At 46.4% G+C, this 17083-nt stretch overlaps 1 protein-coding gene and 1 long non-coding RNA gene across 3 annotated transcripts; both read left to right on the plus strand.

Moving 5' to 3' along the window:
- The first annotated feature begins 65 nt into the window (after window positions 1–65).
- Window positions 66–7659, plus strand: LOC135262145 (uncharacterized). Its single transcript, XR_010332119.1, has 3 exons — window positions 66–339; window positions 690–737; window positions 3641–7659. It is a non-coding gene; the product is annotated as an uncharacterized LOC135262145 (long non-coding RNA).
- A 9-nt stretch (window positions 7660–7668) lies between these two features.
- On the plus strand, window positions 7669–16327 carry LOC135262131 (zinc finger and BTB domain-containing protein 12-like). 2 transcript variants are annotated; one of them, XM_064349013.1, is made up of 5 exons: window positions 7669–8361; window positions 12304–12515; window positions 13139–13333; window positions 13750–13929; window positions 14454–16327. In XM_064349013.1, the coding sequence occupies exons 1-5, from the start codon at window positions 8358–8360 to the stop codon at window positions 15633–15635; spliced, it is 1773 nt and encodes a 590-aa protein (XP_064205083.1). In that variant the 5' UTR covers window positions 7669–8357; the 3' UTR covers window positions 15636–16327. The 2 variants fall into 2 exon arrangements, with proteins under 2 accessions (XP_064205083.1, XP_064205084.1); XM_064349014.1 differs by lacking the exon at window positions 7669–8361 and adding an exon at window positions 10890–11498.
- The last annotated feature ends 756 nt before the right edge of the window (window positions 16328–17083 follow it).

The raw sequence follows: 17083 nt of genomic DNA on the forward strand, positions 1-17083 counted from the left end.
ATGAATCAATTAGTGCAGTTGATTACACCGTTAACTCAACTCACCTGGTGTCTTGGGTCTCACCTGTGTGCTGATTTTAAGGTGAAAACAAAACCCAGCAGACTGTAGCTTTCCAGGACCAGGGTTGAATGCCACTGTTCTATGGATTCCACCAGCGTTGCTCGGAACCATTGCAAGTAATCAATTGCACAAGATTACTCAATCACTTGGGCAGGTGCAGCCGCGCTCGTGTTGATTGACAGGCGGTCTTGCCATTTTGAAAAGTGGCGTTATAAAAAGAAAAACGGAGTTCGGAAATGCGATTAACAACGTTCATTACTCCTGTAAAGTCTTGTTCAGGTGTGGTGAATGTCCAGAATATTGAGCTACCTAGATTCCTCATTCATATTAATATGCTTTTAGTTACACTAACATTTCTGTATTCGGCTTTCCTCAGTGTGCAAACAAATACAAAGATAAAAATTTGGCTTAAATAATTGTGCCTTCTCCAGCTTTTTAAAAATTTAAGTTATTACAAATTCTGCATTTAAAGCCGTAGGTTTTTTTCATTTACCATCAGCTTGTTTTACATTTACATGAAGCCTCACATTTACCAGGGGTTTTACATTTACTTTGTGTTTATAGGAAAGGCTATGCTGTTCTTTTCATGTAGATGTTCATGAGTTTTAAAAAATTATTTATTTCCCCAGCTCTGCAATCAACCTAGACAACTAGATGCATCAATCAATCGACACCAAGTAAGACCACGGTTATGTACTTTTCACTGGTTGGATGCCGCTGTGCTCAAGACTTTTTTTTTTTTTGGCTGTGTGGAGGTTGTTGCTTGTGCTTGGTGAGAGTTGTTGACACGAAGTGAATATTATATTTAAGTTTGGATCTCCGGTGTTTAATTCCTGTGAGGTATTTGTGGTGATTTTGATATCAATTTCATCTGGTTTGCGGCTGTGTTGCTGCTGTGCTGTTCAGAAGCGATTGCTGCTGACTGGACATTGGTGCTGTCTTTGTATTTTCTGGACTGATTATGTAGCGATCTAATGATATTATGATGATGTGAATTAATTGTAGGTGTATAGATCTTAGCTGTGCTGTTGCCGAAGCCCTGGTACTTGAGAGTTCGTAGCATTTGAGAGAGAGAGTAGTTTAGGTCAGAAGCTAGAAGCAATGCTGCTACTACTGCACATTTGGTGTTGGTGGTGGGTTGTAGGTGCGTCTGCCAGAAGACATCAAAGGTAAGGAGCTGGTTATATACCTTCACTGGTGGAATGCCATTGTGCTGATGTGCAATGTTTTTTTTCTTTTTTGCTTTTTGGAGATTTTTGCGTGTGCTACACTAGGTGAGAATTGTTGAGGAGTGAAGATTATATTTAATTAGGCTCTGTAGTGTTTGTGTTTCTGTTACTTTGAGGAAAAGCTGCTTGCTGTGAGTCATGTCTAAAGAGAAAAGGAGGCTACCTGTATTTTGGCTAAATGTGAAATGGAGACTTTTTGGGATGATTTTGATGTAATTTTCATTTTCTGCTGGTTTTAGCTGCTGTGCTGTTAAAAGGGACTGCTACAAATGATGCAAGTACATTTTAGTGATTCACTCCGTGTGTTGATGCTGTGTGTAGATTCATATTGTGCAGGTATTTTCTGTAATTGATGGCTGTTGCTAATAGTGGATGAGTGAGGATGATTTTAAATTAGGGCAAAATGTGTATATTTTAATTTCCATTTGTGCTGTCATTGTTTTTCTGGACTGCTTATGCTGTGATAATATTATGATGTTGTGAATTATAGCCTAGTTGTAGAGATCTTAGCAGTGTGTTGCTGAAAACCCTGGTGCTGATTTGAGTTAGTGGCATTTGAGAGTAATTTAGGTGAAGCTAGAAGCAATACTCCTGCTGCTTCACGGTTGGTGTTGGTGGTGGGTTGTAGGTGCGTCTGCCAGAAGACATCAAAGGTAAGGAGCTGGTTATATACCTTCCCTGGTGGAATGTCGCTGTGCTGAAGTGGTTTTTTTTTTTTTTTTTTTTTTGGAGATTGCTTGTGCTGCACTGTGAGCATTGTTGGGGAGTGAAGATTATATTTTTAATTAGCCTCTGTAGTGTTTGTTTCTGTTACTTTGAGGAAAAGCTACTTGTTATGAGTTGCTGCTTATGTCTAAAGAGAAGGAGGCTACCTGTATTTTGGCTAAATGTGAAATGGAGATTTTTTATTTTTTTGGTGATTTTGATGTAAATGAAAATTACGTTATGGGCATTTGGCAGATGCTCTTATCCAGAGCGACGTACAACAAAGTGTATAACCATAACCAGGAACATTTTCTGCTGGTTTTAGCTGCTGTGCTTTTAAAAGATTTCCACAAATGATGCAAGTACATTTTAGAGTGATTCACTTTCAGTATGAAAAGCTCTGGTGCTGATTTGAGTTAGTGGCATTTGAGAGTAGTTTAAGTGAGATGCTAGAAGTGCTGCTCTTGGTGGTGGGTTGTAGGTTGCCAGAAGACGTCAAAGGTACGGACATGTTTATTTTAATTCAAAGTTGGTTTTTGCTGCTGGTTTTTTCAAATGTGATGCTGTGTGTGGTTGTGGGTTTTTTTTTTTTTTTTTTTTTTTTCCTCCAACAATGATGCTGCAATGATGGAAAAATGTGATGCCAGTGTTGTCTGTTTCATGGTCTTGAAGGAATATAGGAACTTGGAATTTATTAGAATGGTTTCAGGGTTTTTGAGTGAAGGGATTTGGTTGCTTTTGTTGCTCTGGTACATGGTTTTTAGAGTGAAGGTGTGAGATGTTGCTGGCAGAGTAGTTTGTAAATGCTTGCAGATTTTAGCTTTGAGCTTAGAAGGGCTCGGCGGTTATCTGTGTTGCAGATGATTAGATGATTGTCTGTGGTAAATGTGTAAAATAGGATTTTGAGTGGTCTGACTGGCTTACTGATTTGAGGTTCAGGATTTGCTCATGTCCATGGCGATGGTGTCCATATTGTATGTGCCCTGAGATGGATAGGTGCACCTCCTAGCCCAATTCATGCTGGGATAGGTTCCAGTCAACTCCCCCCCCCCTCCTCTGGTGAGAGAAGGTGAGTATGAATAGAATGAAATGTGGACAAGTTGAGTGGGAGAAATCCTCACACTGGAGCCGATCATATCATGGAAATAGATCTGATGAAGATGATGAAAATAAGCTGCTGATGTGCTGTTCACTTGTGGAAGAGATGCTTCAGTGGATGCAAATGGAGGAGAGGAGCTTTACCCTGCTGTAGAAGTGTCATGTTTTTCGGGTGAACATGACAAGACGGATCATCATGCTATAGAACTAGGTATGATCTGGCTCGGTGAATAGGTTGGCTTGCACTACATTGAATGTTTGGACCAGGATCTCATCAAGGTAGGCACTGCAGGCTGTTGCTGGAATGTCCTGAAGTATCTTTTCCATCAGCCATTTGAGCATCGCTGGGCTGTCTTGATATGAGCCGGTGCCGGAAGAGGGACCTGCCAATAACCGCTGTGGGGGTTGAGTGAGCTGAACCAGTTGGCACGTGCTATGCTGTCCAGGATGTAGTCAATGCTGGGAAGAGGCTACGAAGCTTTGTGAGTCACTGTGTTCAACTGCCTGTTGTCCACACACAATTGGAGTGAGATTTTTCTTCCTAACAGTGCTGGTGTGGGACTCGCAGTGACTCCTGGATGGACAGATCATCGCTGCTGCTAACCTCTCCCAGACCACAGCCTCCGCCTCCTCCCGGCCCTGGGTATCGCATTGAGACTCTAAGGACTTTGTACATCGGAAGGGGCTGAAGGAGCTTGGAGACGGTTATGTGCTGACAGCACCAGGCCTTGGGTCTCAGGTACACCAACTTTCTCCACTTTCTGCATCTTGTCATCTGAGTGATTGTCTTGTCCTTTTCACAGTCATTGTGTCACAGGGTGAGCAGTTGAACCACCTCCTCAGGCTTCTGACTGGCTTCTCTGTTTGTGCTGGAATCCACTCTCCATCCACTTCAAACCAAGTGCTTGTCATCCGCCTTGTCCTTTCCTCTCTTCAGTACCAGCCACCTTGAATTGCTGGGGCTGAAGCTCACTCTTGCTTAGGCAGTGGATCTGTCCAGGTCTTCAGACACTCATCTCTCCTCTTACACTAACTATGTATTGATGGTCATGCTCTCCGTGAATGTTCATGTCGGTGGTTGTCACACCTTGGATTTTGTCTTGGGTCCTCTGCTTGGTCTTTCAGCAGAGTTCACAAGGATGTAAACAGCAGCTATGATGAACACCGTGCACCCTGTTACTGCCCAGCCTCTACTGTTTGGTAGTATAGTCACATACTGTTACCCTCATCCTGAAATCATTAAAAAAAAAACTAATAGAAAAAAATAGAAATTAAAAATAAAAATCTAAAAAATTAGTAGAAATAATATAACCGTGATAAACCCAAACCCTAATGTATTTTAGAAAATTATATTTAAGAATTTACTCCTAAATAGCAATAAAAATAAACAAGTAGGCTAAATAGTAATTTAGAATTAGTTCAGGATGAGGGTTATAGTGTACGACTGTACAACCAGAGGCTGGGAGTGGCATGGTTATGGGGTGCACAGTGTCCATCATAGCTGTCGTTTACATCCTTGTGGACTCTGAAAGACCAAGCAGAGGGCCCAAGACAAGATCCAAGGTGTGGCAACCTCTGACATGAACTTTCACAGACAGCATGGCCATCACTAGATGGTCAGTGAAAGAGGAGAGATCGGTGTTTGGAGACCTGGACAGATCCACTGCCTAAGCAAGAGTGAGCTTCAGCCCCAGCAATTCAAGGTGGCTGGTACTGAAGAGAGGAAAGGACAAGGCGGATGACAAGCACTTGGTTCGAAGTGGATGGAGAGTGGATTCCAGCACAAACAGAGAAGCCAGTCAGAAGCCTGTGGAAGTGGTCTGGCTGCTCACTCTGTGCCATGGTGAGTGTGAAGAGGACAACACACCGCCCACATGGCTGGGTGGAGAAGGGTGGTGTCCCTGTAACCCAAGGTCTAGTGTTGTCCGCATGCACTCCTCTAAACCCATTCTGGTGTACAAACTCGCAGTCGAACCAGTGGACAGAAACATTAGCAGCTAACCTCCAAAGATTCCAAAAGCTCCAGCAGAATTGACCGGCAGGGGAACAAAATGGCAGATGACTTTCAGAGAAGAGATTGAGGACTGTGACTGCAAGAACAAAGGAAGGTGAGCATCGATCAAGGTTCACATTGTGGCTCACAGTGATTTTTTTTTTTCAGCTGATGAAAAGACTTAACACTAGGCCTTATTTCCCTGGAGGATCCTTTGCAAAGCCATTGGATGAGGACTGGAGTTGGTGAAGGAGCACAAGCAATACAATTGTGCTGGAGGTAATCACTGAAGGATCAATCACGTAAGGATGAGTGCATGGAGAACAGTTGGTCATCTAGGTGCTTACCAGTGGATGTGGGAAGAGGCTGGAGGACAATGGATACAGAGGATACTGAGGATTCCTGGAGCCAAGGAGCAGCAACATACAAGACCATGTGAAAAACGGATAAACCAGAGAAAGCAAGAGCATAAAACCATATTTGAATGAAGAGTGGAGAGGAGTGGATCGGCTACCTGGATCAGGCCAGGCCATTGATAACAAAGTTGTCCTCCAAAGGGGGGGGTGGTGGTGGGCAAGAAAAAGGTTAGTGTTAGTCAGTGGAAGTAGACCAAGGTTAGTTACTCTGAAAGTACCTCTTCTTTTTCACCATTTTGTGGTAAGTGAATTCCAATTCAAACAGGAGCCAGGCCGAAGCCTGGGCTAGACCAGCAAAAACAAAGATGCCCTCCAAAGAGTGGGAATGGTGGTGTGAATTGTAGCATGGCCCCCTGGTGGCTAGCCACTTTAGCTAGGCTCTGCTACACTAATCTCTCCCCCTCCCCCCCAGCTGGAGGAGGACAAGCTGAGTACTGACGTGGTATGAGAGGGTGGCTGGCTACGGCAGGTGATGAAGACCAGAAGACCAGTTGAAGGGGGTGAGGTGGTCACAGTGTGGAATGAAGAACCGTTGCCAGAATCATGTCCAAGAGGTGCAGCAGGATTGTACTGGAGCCCTCCCAGTCACTGTGGAGCATGTCACGGAAAACAGGTTTGAGGACCATGAATGGAAGCTTTTGGTGTACCGGTGATCCATGGATGAGAAGCTTCACTGGATGCAATCCATGAAGGTTCATGTTGGTGGTTGCAGCACCTTGGATTTTGTCCTGGGCCCTCTGCTTGGTCTTGCTGCAGAGTTTGCAAGGATGTAAACCGCAGCTATGGTGGACACTGTGCACCCTGTAACTGCCACCCCAACCTCTGTTTTGTAGTACAGTCACACACTTGTAACCCTCATCCTGAACTTATCTAAGTAGGTTAAATAATAATAGTAATAATAGTGGTAGTAATAATAGTAGTAATAATAATAGTAATAAATAAAATAAAAATATTAAACTCTAGCCCTAGCCCTAATAAAATTAAAATTTTAAAGAAAAAATAAAAATAGAATCAATAGAAACAAAATAATTAAAGGGTAAATAAAATGAATATAATTAATTATAAAAAGGTTCAGCATGAGGGTTACAGTGTGTGACTGTTTTACCAGAAGCTGGGGGTGGACACGATTACAAGGTGCATGGTGTTCATCACAGCTGCCTTCTGCATTCTCGTGGGCTCTGCAGAAAGACCAAGCAGAGGACCTAAAACAAAATCCAGACATGAATCTTCACAGATGGCATAACCATCACTACGCAGTCAGTGACAGAGGGGAGATGGGCTGAGATGACACTGAGGACTGGGACTGTATGGACAAATACTCCAGGTCAGCACTGATCAAGGTTCACACTGTGGCTTACTGTAATTGGTAGTGGATGAAGAGGAGACTAGCCTTTTTCCACTGGAACATCACAAGAGTGCGTAACAGTGGATTAACTATTTGGCTCAGGCCAGACTTGCAATAACAAAGATGTCCCCCAAAGAGGGGGGGTGGTGGTGGGCAAGAAAAACAAAGTACAAGATCTTTTTCAACACAGCTGAACAGGTGGAAGACAGCATTACACTGGCTTTAGCTGAAGAGTGCGTAACGGCGGATTAACTACTTGGCTCAGGCCAGACTTGCAATAACAAAGCTGTCCCCCAAAGAGGGGGCTGGTGGTGGGGAAGGATAAAACCAAAATGTACCAACAAGTATTGTTGAATGGATGACGTTAGATTCAACATGGGTTGAGAATGGATTCAAAAAGCCAGCCGGAAATGGTGGCAGGGTATTGGGTTGCCTGTACAGTTCATTCTGGGCCTGATCAACCCAGTCTGTGTATCCTTCAGAAAGTGTGTGTGTGTGTGTGTGTGTGATGGCACCAAAACTCCTACTGATGAAAGGACCTCATCTGAGTCATGGGAAAAGCCAGGAGCAGTAGTGTCATTCTGGTGTGCACATTTGAAGGGTAAGTATGTAAATTTCCCTTCCTGGATTGTGGCCTTGTCGTGGCGGAAGGGCTTGCGAGGTCTTATGATCCCCAGAGCTATGTCGTTGGGGGTATTACATGTCCCCCGGTAGGGTCTCCCAAGGCGAACAGGTCTGGGGTGAGGACCCAGACAAACATGATCCAATCGACCCCTAACTGTGGTGAACAATTACAACTAAGTTTACCTCCCGGACTTGCCTGGTGGCTGGGCAGCCCACGTATCTCGGCTGGGCTCAGCCAGAAAAGACTACATGGGAAAACCATGTGGGCCCACCACCCGCAAGGTTTGGGGTACGGGTCGGGTGCAATGCCTGTCAGGCAGGGGGCAAGAACAGGGTAGATCCGTGCGTCATCTGCCCAGACAATGGAAACTGATTCTTGGCACGTGGAACGTTACCTCTCTGGTGGGGAAGGAGCCGGAGCTGGTGTGTGAGGCTGAGAAGTACCAACTAGTTATAGATGGACTCCGCTCTACACAGTGTTGGCTCTGGAACCAAACTCCTGGATAGGGGGTGGTCTCTCTCCTACTCAGGAGGGTGAGAGGCGCCGGGCAGGAGTGGGGATACTCGCAAGTCCCCGTCTGGTAGCCTAAACGTGTAGTGTAGAGTCTGCTGGGAATGCCTGGCAGGAGACTCAGTCCGGAATTATTTCAACTCTCACCTCTGAGAGCTTTTCCTGTATCCCAGAGGAGGTTGAGGACATGGAGTCTGAATGGACCTTGTGCAAAACCTCTGTTGTGGAAGCTGCTGCTAGAGGTTGTGGTCAAAAGATGGTCGGTGCATGTCCTGGCGGCAACCCAAGGACCCGCTGGGGAGAGGGATGTGCTGCTCTGCTTGGCCCTTTGCCACCGTGGTCCTGACCTGGATTAAGCAGTTTAGAGAATGGATGGATGGGTAAATGTAAATTTAATTTTATTAGGAGGTGAGGGCAGTTTTTCCACATTGTTTATGCCACCCCCTCCCCCCCTCCACTAGTTTGATTTTACTGCAGGAATGAAAAACTCCTGGATCACAGCATTGTTTCAGGTAAGACCCTCACACTTTATTTCAGTTATTATAAGCAATTACTTTTTAAACTATAATACATGTTTGGTTTGTGGTATAATCTCATGACAAAACCAAACAAGTCTTTTTAGAACATTGCAACTTGAATATGCTTCAGCAACTCTGCTTCTACTTTGACAGCTGTTAAGTTCTTCCATGTTAATTATAAAGGACTCGCTAATCTTCTGTGAAAATGCATAATTATTACCAGAAAGCAATGTGTCACCTGTTGGATTTTTCATGCTTTTCTGTAGCACAATACCAATCTTGATTTTTTTCCACCAGAAATTCTGTAAATGTCTGTCTACTGAACATCAAATGGAGCAAAGACAACATTGTCTGGCATTGGCAAATGTAAATGTTCTGTTTTGCTTTATTGCTTTCATGAAGTACGGTTTTGCCACATGAGGGCGCTTTTTTCCCTGAAGTGCAAATCGTTCATATTGTGTTGCTTGTAACTTGTAGGTCTTTCATTTGGACATTTCTCATTCGTTTCAGTGTATTCACTGAACTGAATTTGATCTGTGGATTTCTTAATCAAACGGCCGTTGTTACAAGCGATACGTCAAATTTGATTAATTGACATTGCTTGCTGTTGTGCTGTCTCTCCATGTAATATTTTACCATCACTGCTTATTCGGTGCGATTATCTTTTTTTTTTTTTTCCCCACAAGCAACAATACATTTTATTTGCACAAGAAATATATCCACGTTTGCTCCAGGGGTTTCAGGAGGCGGCGTGGTGATTGGATAAACAACATGGATGTGCCCACATGGACGCAATGTCAAAGCATTTTTACACAGAGCCTGGGTAGTCTTCTCTGGTGATTAAGTCCCACCCTGCCCATCTGTACTAAACACGGTGCAGTTCTCTCACTCTACAGTGAGGTGCTCTTAATCTGTTTAAAAGTTTCTAGTTTTGCGGTCACCACACACACACACAAGGGTAACTCAAACTTGCATTCATGCAAACCAGGCAGTGCACATACAGTACAGAACTCCCTCCATGGTAAACGCAAGAAGCCCCTGAAGATCCTATATACAATAAAGACATTTATGGAGGATAAAACGGCAGCATTGTGTGGGCGATTTGAACTTTAAGTATTTTGCAGACCACGAATAAGAACAAATTTGAATGCATAGGCCATATGTCCAAGACATGTTGTATATGTGTGTGGCAGGGCTCTGTTTGTGGGAGGAATTGAGGGCAATTAGAGGACCACGCCTACTGGTTAAGTAGGCACATCTGGATGATGTTTCGAATCAGTCCAGGATTTTAAGTGTGCTTCTTTCCACAGTAGGTGTTGAGACCAGGGATCCCCTACGATGGAGAGAGAGCGAGCCAGAGCCCGTACGATGAATGCAGCTGAAAAGCGACCCAACTCTTTGTTTTAGTTCATTGTTTTTGCCCAGATCCCGTGAGGGTGACGGGCGAAGGTTCTTCGTTTGTGTTTTGTTGATTGCTCTCTCTCTCGCTCGCAATAAAACGCCAGAGATATCTGGAATTTCTGCATCTCCCTGTGTCCAGCTCGTCTGTCCCTTCCAGGGTTGTCACGGCATGTGACAAAAACTGATAATATGAATATATATATATATTCATATTATATAATCTCTGTAAAAATACAACATTTTGTGCAGCATATAAATGGTCATGCTAACACTAGACCTGGCTGAGTGTCCCTGGCCTTTTCTTCTCAAGCATGCATGCCCTACTACCACACATTGATCTGCACACGGTGTCCGGTGCTGAATCCTAGGTGGGCCAGCGCAGGCTGTGCCTGGCAACTCTGCCATAGCGTCCTCCAGAAAGAAAGGATTGCAGCCAGCCGCGATTTCCCCACCTCATTGCACATACAATGAACACAGTACAATGCACCTCATTATTACACCGATATCGCATCAAACAAAGCTAGCAGACGTCAGTTCATTCGATTTCAACGCTAACTGAATGTTTTGCTTCGCTTCTTCTCGATTTTGCAGCGAAACGAAATCGAAGAAGAAAAAACCGGAAACCGTACTACTATGTGGACTTGCCCTAAAAAAAATAGATATTTGTTTCTAACGTTAGACATTTAAAATGAAATGACTAATCGAAAAATGAAGGGGGACACATTCGTTAGAAGGTCAATATCAGTCTTGAGAAGCAGGGACGTGTGTAACATGGAGTTTGATACTGAATGGGCTATTGGATGGAGGGTTGCTTACACGGGTATCAAATATCAAAATATTGAAGCAAGCAACCTAAAAACTGACTGGGGTGCACACAAAAGCCCGGGTAGGTGTGAAAATGACCCCAGAAGTGTTATAAAGTGAAATTCCCCTTTAAGCCTGTCCGATTCAAAACATGCTCTGTACGCCTTCCCCTTTAAGATATGGTTAGCTAGCTAGCAAGCTGCCTGCCACACAACCGCCCCAGTACATGGGGAAGTCACGTATAGCTAGTGCTAGCAACCAAAGATAAACGACAAAAAAAGCGAAAGTACACTAAATTACCCGGACTACAGTCAATCGTCGTTAAACTTCAACAGGTCAATAAATCGTATAGGAATGTAGCTCTGTAATTACTAATACACCAAACTGGTTGATGTAAGAACTTGGAAGTTAATCATGATAGCTAACGTATGGTATTTGTGGGGAAAAAAGTAGCTAAGATTTTCTAGCTAGCGTTTTGGAGTCGTTCGATGGGAAATAAGTATTAATCGGACTCTCCAGTCAGCTAACTTTCAAGCATACAACTTATCGAATTACCAATAATAACCACAGATGCGTGTAAATAATTTTGCAGCTATGTAGGCTACTTGAATTGGACAAAGCAGGCCAGTTAGCCGATACAGCGACGTTGCCGTGAGTCGGCCTCAGTCTGGAAACTGTTTTCCTCCTCCATCTAGCGATAGCTGACGTAGCCTAGCCTGCTAGCCTACATATCGCTAATCGCATTGCATTGGCCAGACAACAAGAACAATTCGAATACAGTACGGGCATTAGAGGTAGGTACATCTACATGGATGTGGTGCTCTCTCAGCATCCGCAGTGCATTCACCCATTTCGTGCTAGACTGATTAAATACGGATGGCCCAACAAACGTGATTCCTCGCGTTCTGTGCGCGAGAGGTCTATACCGTCTTTTGTGTCTGACTTAGGACCGACTATACCTGCGCAGTAGTAACGTTGCAAGAACATCGTATCTTATCAGCCGGACGAGAGAACTGGCTGTTGCTGCGCAGATTTCCTTTAGATTTCGTGCAACTTATTTGGCTAACAAGAACTTGAACTAATGCATTGGAATGGTGGATGAAAAACTATAGTGTGTTTGAGTATAGTAAATACCGGGGATAACTCACGAGGCTTGTAAAACCCCAACGCATTTGACTTGACTAGTGTGGGACTACACCATGCATGTCCCGGTCCTGGGAAGCTTAAACCCACCCCGAGCAAGCATGATTTACGTTCAAATGCGAACCTGCTGTATTTATGAATACAACGTAGCTGAACAACAAAGATTCATATTGTGCAAAATATACTATGAAACGTTCTTAACATTGTGCGGATGAAATTGGCAATGACGTTTCACGTGATGTATATGGTGCAGATCAGGGCATGGTATCCATCATAACATACGTTTGGGTGTCGAGACCTTAAAGGAGTGTTGGTTTCTGTCCACGACGAACAGTTTAGAGACAATCTTAAAGCGATTCCGTTCTGTACAGACAGCTGCGTTTGACACTGGATGTTGTGCCATTTTTGTTAGCTGGGAGAGGTCACGCGCTCTCCGTTCCATTTCCGTGTCTGCAGCGTTCGACATGGAGGTTCTGTGTTTCCGGTTACCTGGCCACGGTGACGCCACCCTCCGGAATATGAACTGCCTGCGGTCGCGCCACCACTTCTGTGACGTCACCATCGTCGCCAGCGACCGGCAAACTTTCCGGGGCCACAAAGTGGTGCTGGCCGCTTGCTCGCCTTTCCTGCGGGACCAGTTTCTACTCAACCCCTCCTCCGAACTAAAGGTGCACGGACGGTGCAGCCGATACACAAATTCGGGTCAACATCAGACCCAACACAAAACGGACATTTTTGTAGCTTTGCACTTTTGCGCAAATGAAATCTAATGTAATGCAACATGGATCGTCATTTTCTCTCGTCACAAGCAGCTGACAGTCTGCTTCATTTAACTTGAACTTGTTCAGATACAACTGCAGAAACAGTTATGGTTAAGACCCTTTCTTATGGTTACAGTACAACCCAGAATATTAAATCTGCCACTTCATAATGACACAACCTAGTTTTACTTATTCACCATACTGCAGCATTTACACAGACCAGTACAAACTTGGGAATGTTTCAATGATAATGGCTTGCCAAACCATGACATGAGACCTCAACCATAATTTGACCACTCATTAGAGATTCATTCCACCTCTCCAGTAGACTGTATTGATTGAATTGATTGATTTTCCACAGTAAGAGAAGCTTAGTATTCATAGCGTGGAATACATACTGGTACAGACTCTCTTGCCCCCTTGTTCTGGAACAGTGTCAGTAATGCTAGCCCTTTTTTTTGGGTTGCATAGTAGAGGTCCGCTCCAGCCACCAGTGTTAACACCCTGCCATGCCTCTCCCTGTCCACCAGGTGTCGGTGTTGCACAGCTCCAGTGTGGTGTGCGAGCTCCTCCAGTCTTGCTACACCGGCATACTGCAGTTCAGCCCCAAGGAGATCATCAACTACCTGACGGCTGCAAGCTACCTGCAGATGGAGCACGTGGTGGAGAAATGCAGGGGAGCTTTGAGCCAGTACCTGCAGCCCAGAACCTCCAGCCCCCCAGGGGTACGGTGGCCATTTTAGGACATTTCTCCTCCACCCTTTCACCATGAAAATATTTTTCCATATATTGCTTTGTCCAAACTGCCCGATGAAGCGCGATAGCTCCACCCATTTTTGAGATCACACTCAGAGTATTCTGGAACTGACATTTTTCACCAACTCAGATCTTAGCGTCTGATTGGCTGAGGATCTCAAATTACCATGTCAATCAAAATTATTTTGCCTTTTTTATACAATAAAAATGGAAATATATGCCAAATATATATGCATTTTGGACCAGAGTCTGTTAAAATGGTGAGATTTTCTTGCTGTGATTTGTTTTACTGGATTTATGTAGTGTCATTTTTATCGGGAAAAAGGTTGTAGATAGTTTGCAGTTTCTCCCATCTAACCCTGCTCTCTCCATTGTCATGTTTCAGACCATAAAATCAGAGGAGAGCGAGTCTATGCTAGCTTTCGACAGTGGAGACCAACATCCTCTTCGATGCAGATCGCCCCCTGCTGGAAAGGGGGTCTCACTGCAGCGGCGCAGAAATTCCCAGGCCAGTACGGACACAGGCAAAGAAGCCAGCGCCTCACAGGGCATTTCGGAGCTGGAGGTAGATCTGAACCTTATCAGCCCTTGCGCAGTTTCACACGTTCACATCCTCGTGGCAAGCGGTGTTGAAAAGGCGGGAACACATCCTGGACAGGGTTGCCAATCCACCGCAGGGTCCACACACCATTCACTCGCACCATTGCGTATTGTGTATGTAATGTATGTGCGTGCTGTATGTATTGTAGGTACCCGTCTTAAATGTATGTATAATGGGCAATTGTGCTGTCCTGTTGTGTGTTATTATGTGTACTGCTTTGTACAGCAGTGTAAAACAAATTTCCTTCGGGACAATAAAGTCTCTTATCTTACACTCAGTCTACAGATTGAGCAATTACTGGGTCTGTAGCTCATCCTGTTGAGAGAGTCTTCAGGCGTGGATGTGCAAAATGTAATTTATCAGAGTGCAATACAAAGCACTTCACTGCTGCGTATTACAGCAGCTTTAAGCGTGAGGTGTTGAGTGCAGTCACTGAACTGCACGTGCTGGTAGTGTGACGTGGAACTTACCTGTTCCCGCTCATCCAGGTGAAAAGAACGGGACCTTCCGGAGAGTTCCACGAAGAGGAGGGGGAGCGGGAGGACTTCGAGGTCTTCCAGGTGTGCATCGAGGACGAGGACGAAGGCATTGAGGAGAGGAGGGAGGCGGGACAGGGGGAGGAGGAAGAGGAGGAGGGCAGAGGGGAGGTGGTGGTGGTGGCTCTGGACGGTAACAACGGCAACGACGACGAGGCCCACTTCGGGGGTCCCGCGGCGGGAAGGGAGGGGTACAGAATGTTCCGGCGGAGACCCTGGGAGATGGGGCGGGGCAGGGGGCGGGGCCTCCTGGCCAGACGGCGCGGCAATCGAGACCGGAGGCTGGCGGGCGCCCCCCCGCCGCAGGAGTGGCGCATCCCGACGCCGGACGAGATAATGGGGAGCTTCGGACTGGTCCACCCGGACTTCGGCCAGGAGGGGGAGGGCCTGGCGGCGGCCGGGGGGTACGAGCCCTCCGTCCGCGGCCCCCACCACCAGGCGGAGGCCGACGGGCCCCTGCGCGTGAGCTACGGGATGGGCGAGGCCCAGAGCTTCGGGCTGGGGGAGGGCCCGGGGGCAGGGCCGGGGGAGCGGGAGGAGTCTGAGTCGGTGGCGGTGGTGGGGTCCACGTCCTGCGGGGTGGGGGTGGGCGGCGGCGGGGGGGCGGTGACCTGCGAGCACTGCGGCCTGGCCTTCCCCACGGCCGAGTCGCTGGCGCTGCACGCCAGCTCCGCCCATCAGGCGGCGCTGTTCTCCTGCCCGCGGTGCGGCAAGCACTTCAGCCACGCCTACCACCTGAGCCGCCACATGAGCACGCACCGGGGCGGGCGCTGCCACCGCTGCCCGCTCTGCCACAAGACCTTCACCCAGAAGTCCACGCTGTGCGACCACATGAACCTGCACAGCGGCGAGCGCCCACACCGCTGCGCCTACTGCCACGTGCGCTTCGCCCACAAGCCCGCGCTCCGCCGGCACCTGAAGGAGCAGCACGCCAAGACCACCGCCCAGAACTGCCTGGAGGCCCAGCGGGAGCGGGAGGGGGAGGGGCAGGGTGGGGGGGGGCGGGGCGGGACCAGGACCAGGCGTCTGAGGGAGCAGCACGCCAAGACCACCGCCCAGAACTGCCTGGAGGCCCAGCGGGAGCGGGAGGGGGAGGGGCAGGGTGGGGGGGAGGGGGCGGGACCGGGCGTCTGAGGGAGCAGCACGCCAAGACCACCGCCCAGAACTGCCTGGAGACCCAGCGGGAGAGAGAGGGGGTGAGAGGGGGGGAGGGAGCTGGCATCTGAGGGGCGGGCGGGAGGTTGGGGGCGGGCAGGGGTGTGTAATGTCTAAGTTCAGAGGGAGCCATTTTGCTTGGAACTGGGACTCTTCCCTCCCTCCCTCCCTTCGTCTCCTTGACGACCCTGACCACTGGTGAGAAATTCTCTTTCGGAGCACCGATTTCAGTACTGCCACAAAGGACCTAGAGACCCGGGGGGGTGGGGGGGGTTGTGGTTTTATTTGGGGGGGGGGGGTGAAGCAGACAGGTTAAGGTGGGTGGGGGTGTAGTAGGGGCCCCCCCAAATCTTGATACGCAGGGTCTACTGTTTCTCAGCACTGGATTAATGATTTCATTTTTTAATTTTTAAAAACATTTTTAACCATTTTTAACACAGTCAATTACGTAGTTGTTTCACCTCTCTCTGGTCTAAGTGGGTGGCTAATTTTAAGACGAAAAACAACAAAGAAATGTCAGCAGACCCCCTGTGGTTTTTAGGGCCAGACCCCTGTAGTAGACGGAGGGTAAGGGCAATCTAAGTACAGTAGGGAACACGCGCTCTCTCTTTCTCTTTTCCATATCAGCTGTTACTCTCTGGGCAACCAATAAAGTGACGGCAAGAATCTGATTCGCTGTGTTCGTTATTCGACTGACTGATATACGGGCGCCTCTCTTGGCAACACAAACTGCAACGCAAGACCTGTTTTTAGGAAGGTGAGTTTTAGGGTGGAGGTGTATATTCTGGGGATTATTAAAGGCTTTTAATGATAACGCGGGTAATGTTATTTTTTTTTGTTTCTGTCCGACTCTCAATGAATTTCTTATTTAGTCATAGAACTCCACTGTTGTCCAAAAAGTATTAAAACAAGTCAGAGACATACTGTTGCTTTAGTTAGCGTAATTCACCATTCACCATTACTAAGAACCTGGCCTTCCTACTTTCTCAATAAAGGGACCACGATTGCTCTTTCGATACGTGCAAAGCAGTTGTGATGTGGTACTGAAAATAGTACCCTTTGGAATGAACAATTTGCTCCGTTTTGAAGTTTAAATTTGATTTTTTTTTAAAAACAACACAGGCAATATTTTTCTGAAAATTAATATGTCTTTGAGCTGACTTCAACTTAAATTAAAGGCTTTCCTGTTGAATGTCAAATGGGGTAGGAAAATGTCAGAAATTACAGAGAGTTGGACAGAAGAAACAATTCTGAAAAAATGGAAATTACCATGGAGTGTTATCTTTGAAGTCACTGATCGAGTAACTCTACCAGCCTACTAATGAATTTGGTTAATTCCACAAATTTACCCGACAAAGTTTAAAAACATGAACTTCCCACAGGTGACCGAGAAGGCCGAACGGCAGACATAAAACCAAAATGGCGGC

The sequence above is a fragment of the Anguilla rostrata genome, chromosome 8, assembly GCF_018555375.3.
Source record: "Anguilla rostrata isolate EN2019 chromosome 8, ASM1855537v3, whole genome shotgun sequence".
NCBI lineage: Eukaryota > Metazoa > Chordata > Actinopteri > Anguilliformes > Anguillidae > Anguilla > Anguilla rostrata.

What these genes read in the sequence shown, in the direction of transcription:
- LOC135262131 (XM_064349013.1), top strand. An exon ending in ACCCCTCCTCCGAACTAAAG is followed by an intron (nt 12,516 to 13,138) that starts GTGCACGGACGG and finishes CCTGTCCACCAG; the next exon opens with GTGTCGGTGTTGCACAGCTC. An exon ending in GAACCTCCAGCCCCCCAGGG is followed by an intron (nt 13,334 to 13,749) that starts GTACGGTGGCCA and finishes GTCATGTTTCAG; the next exon opens with ACCATAAAATCAGAGGAGAG.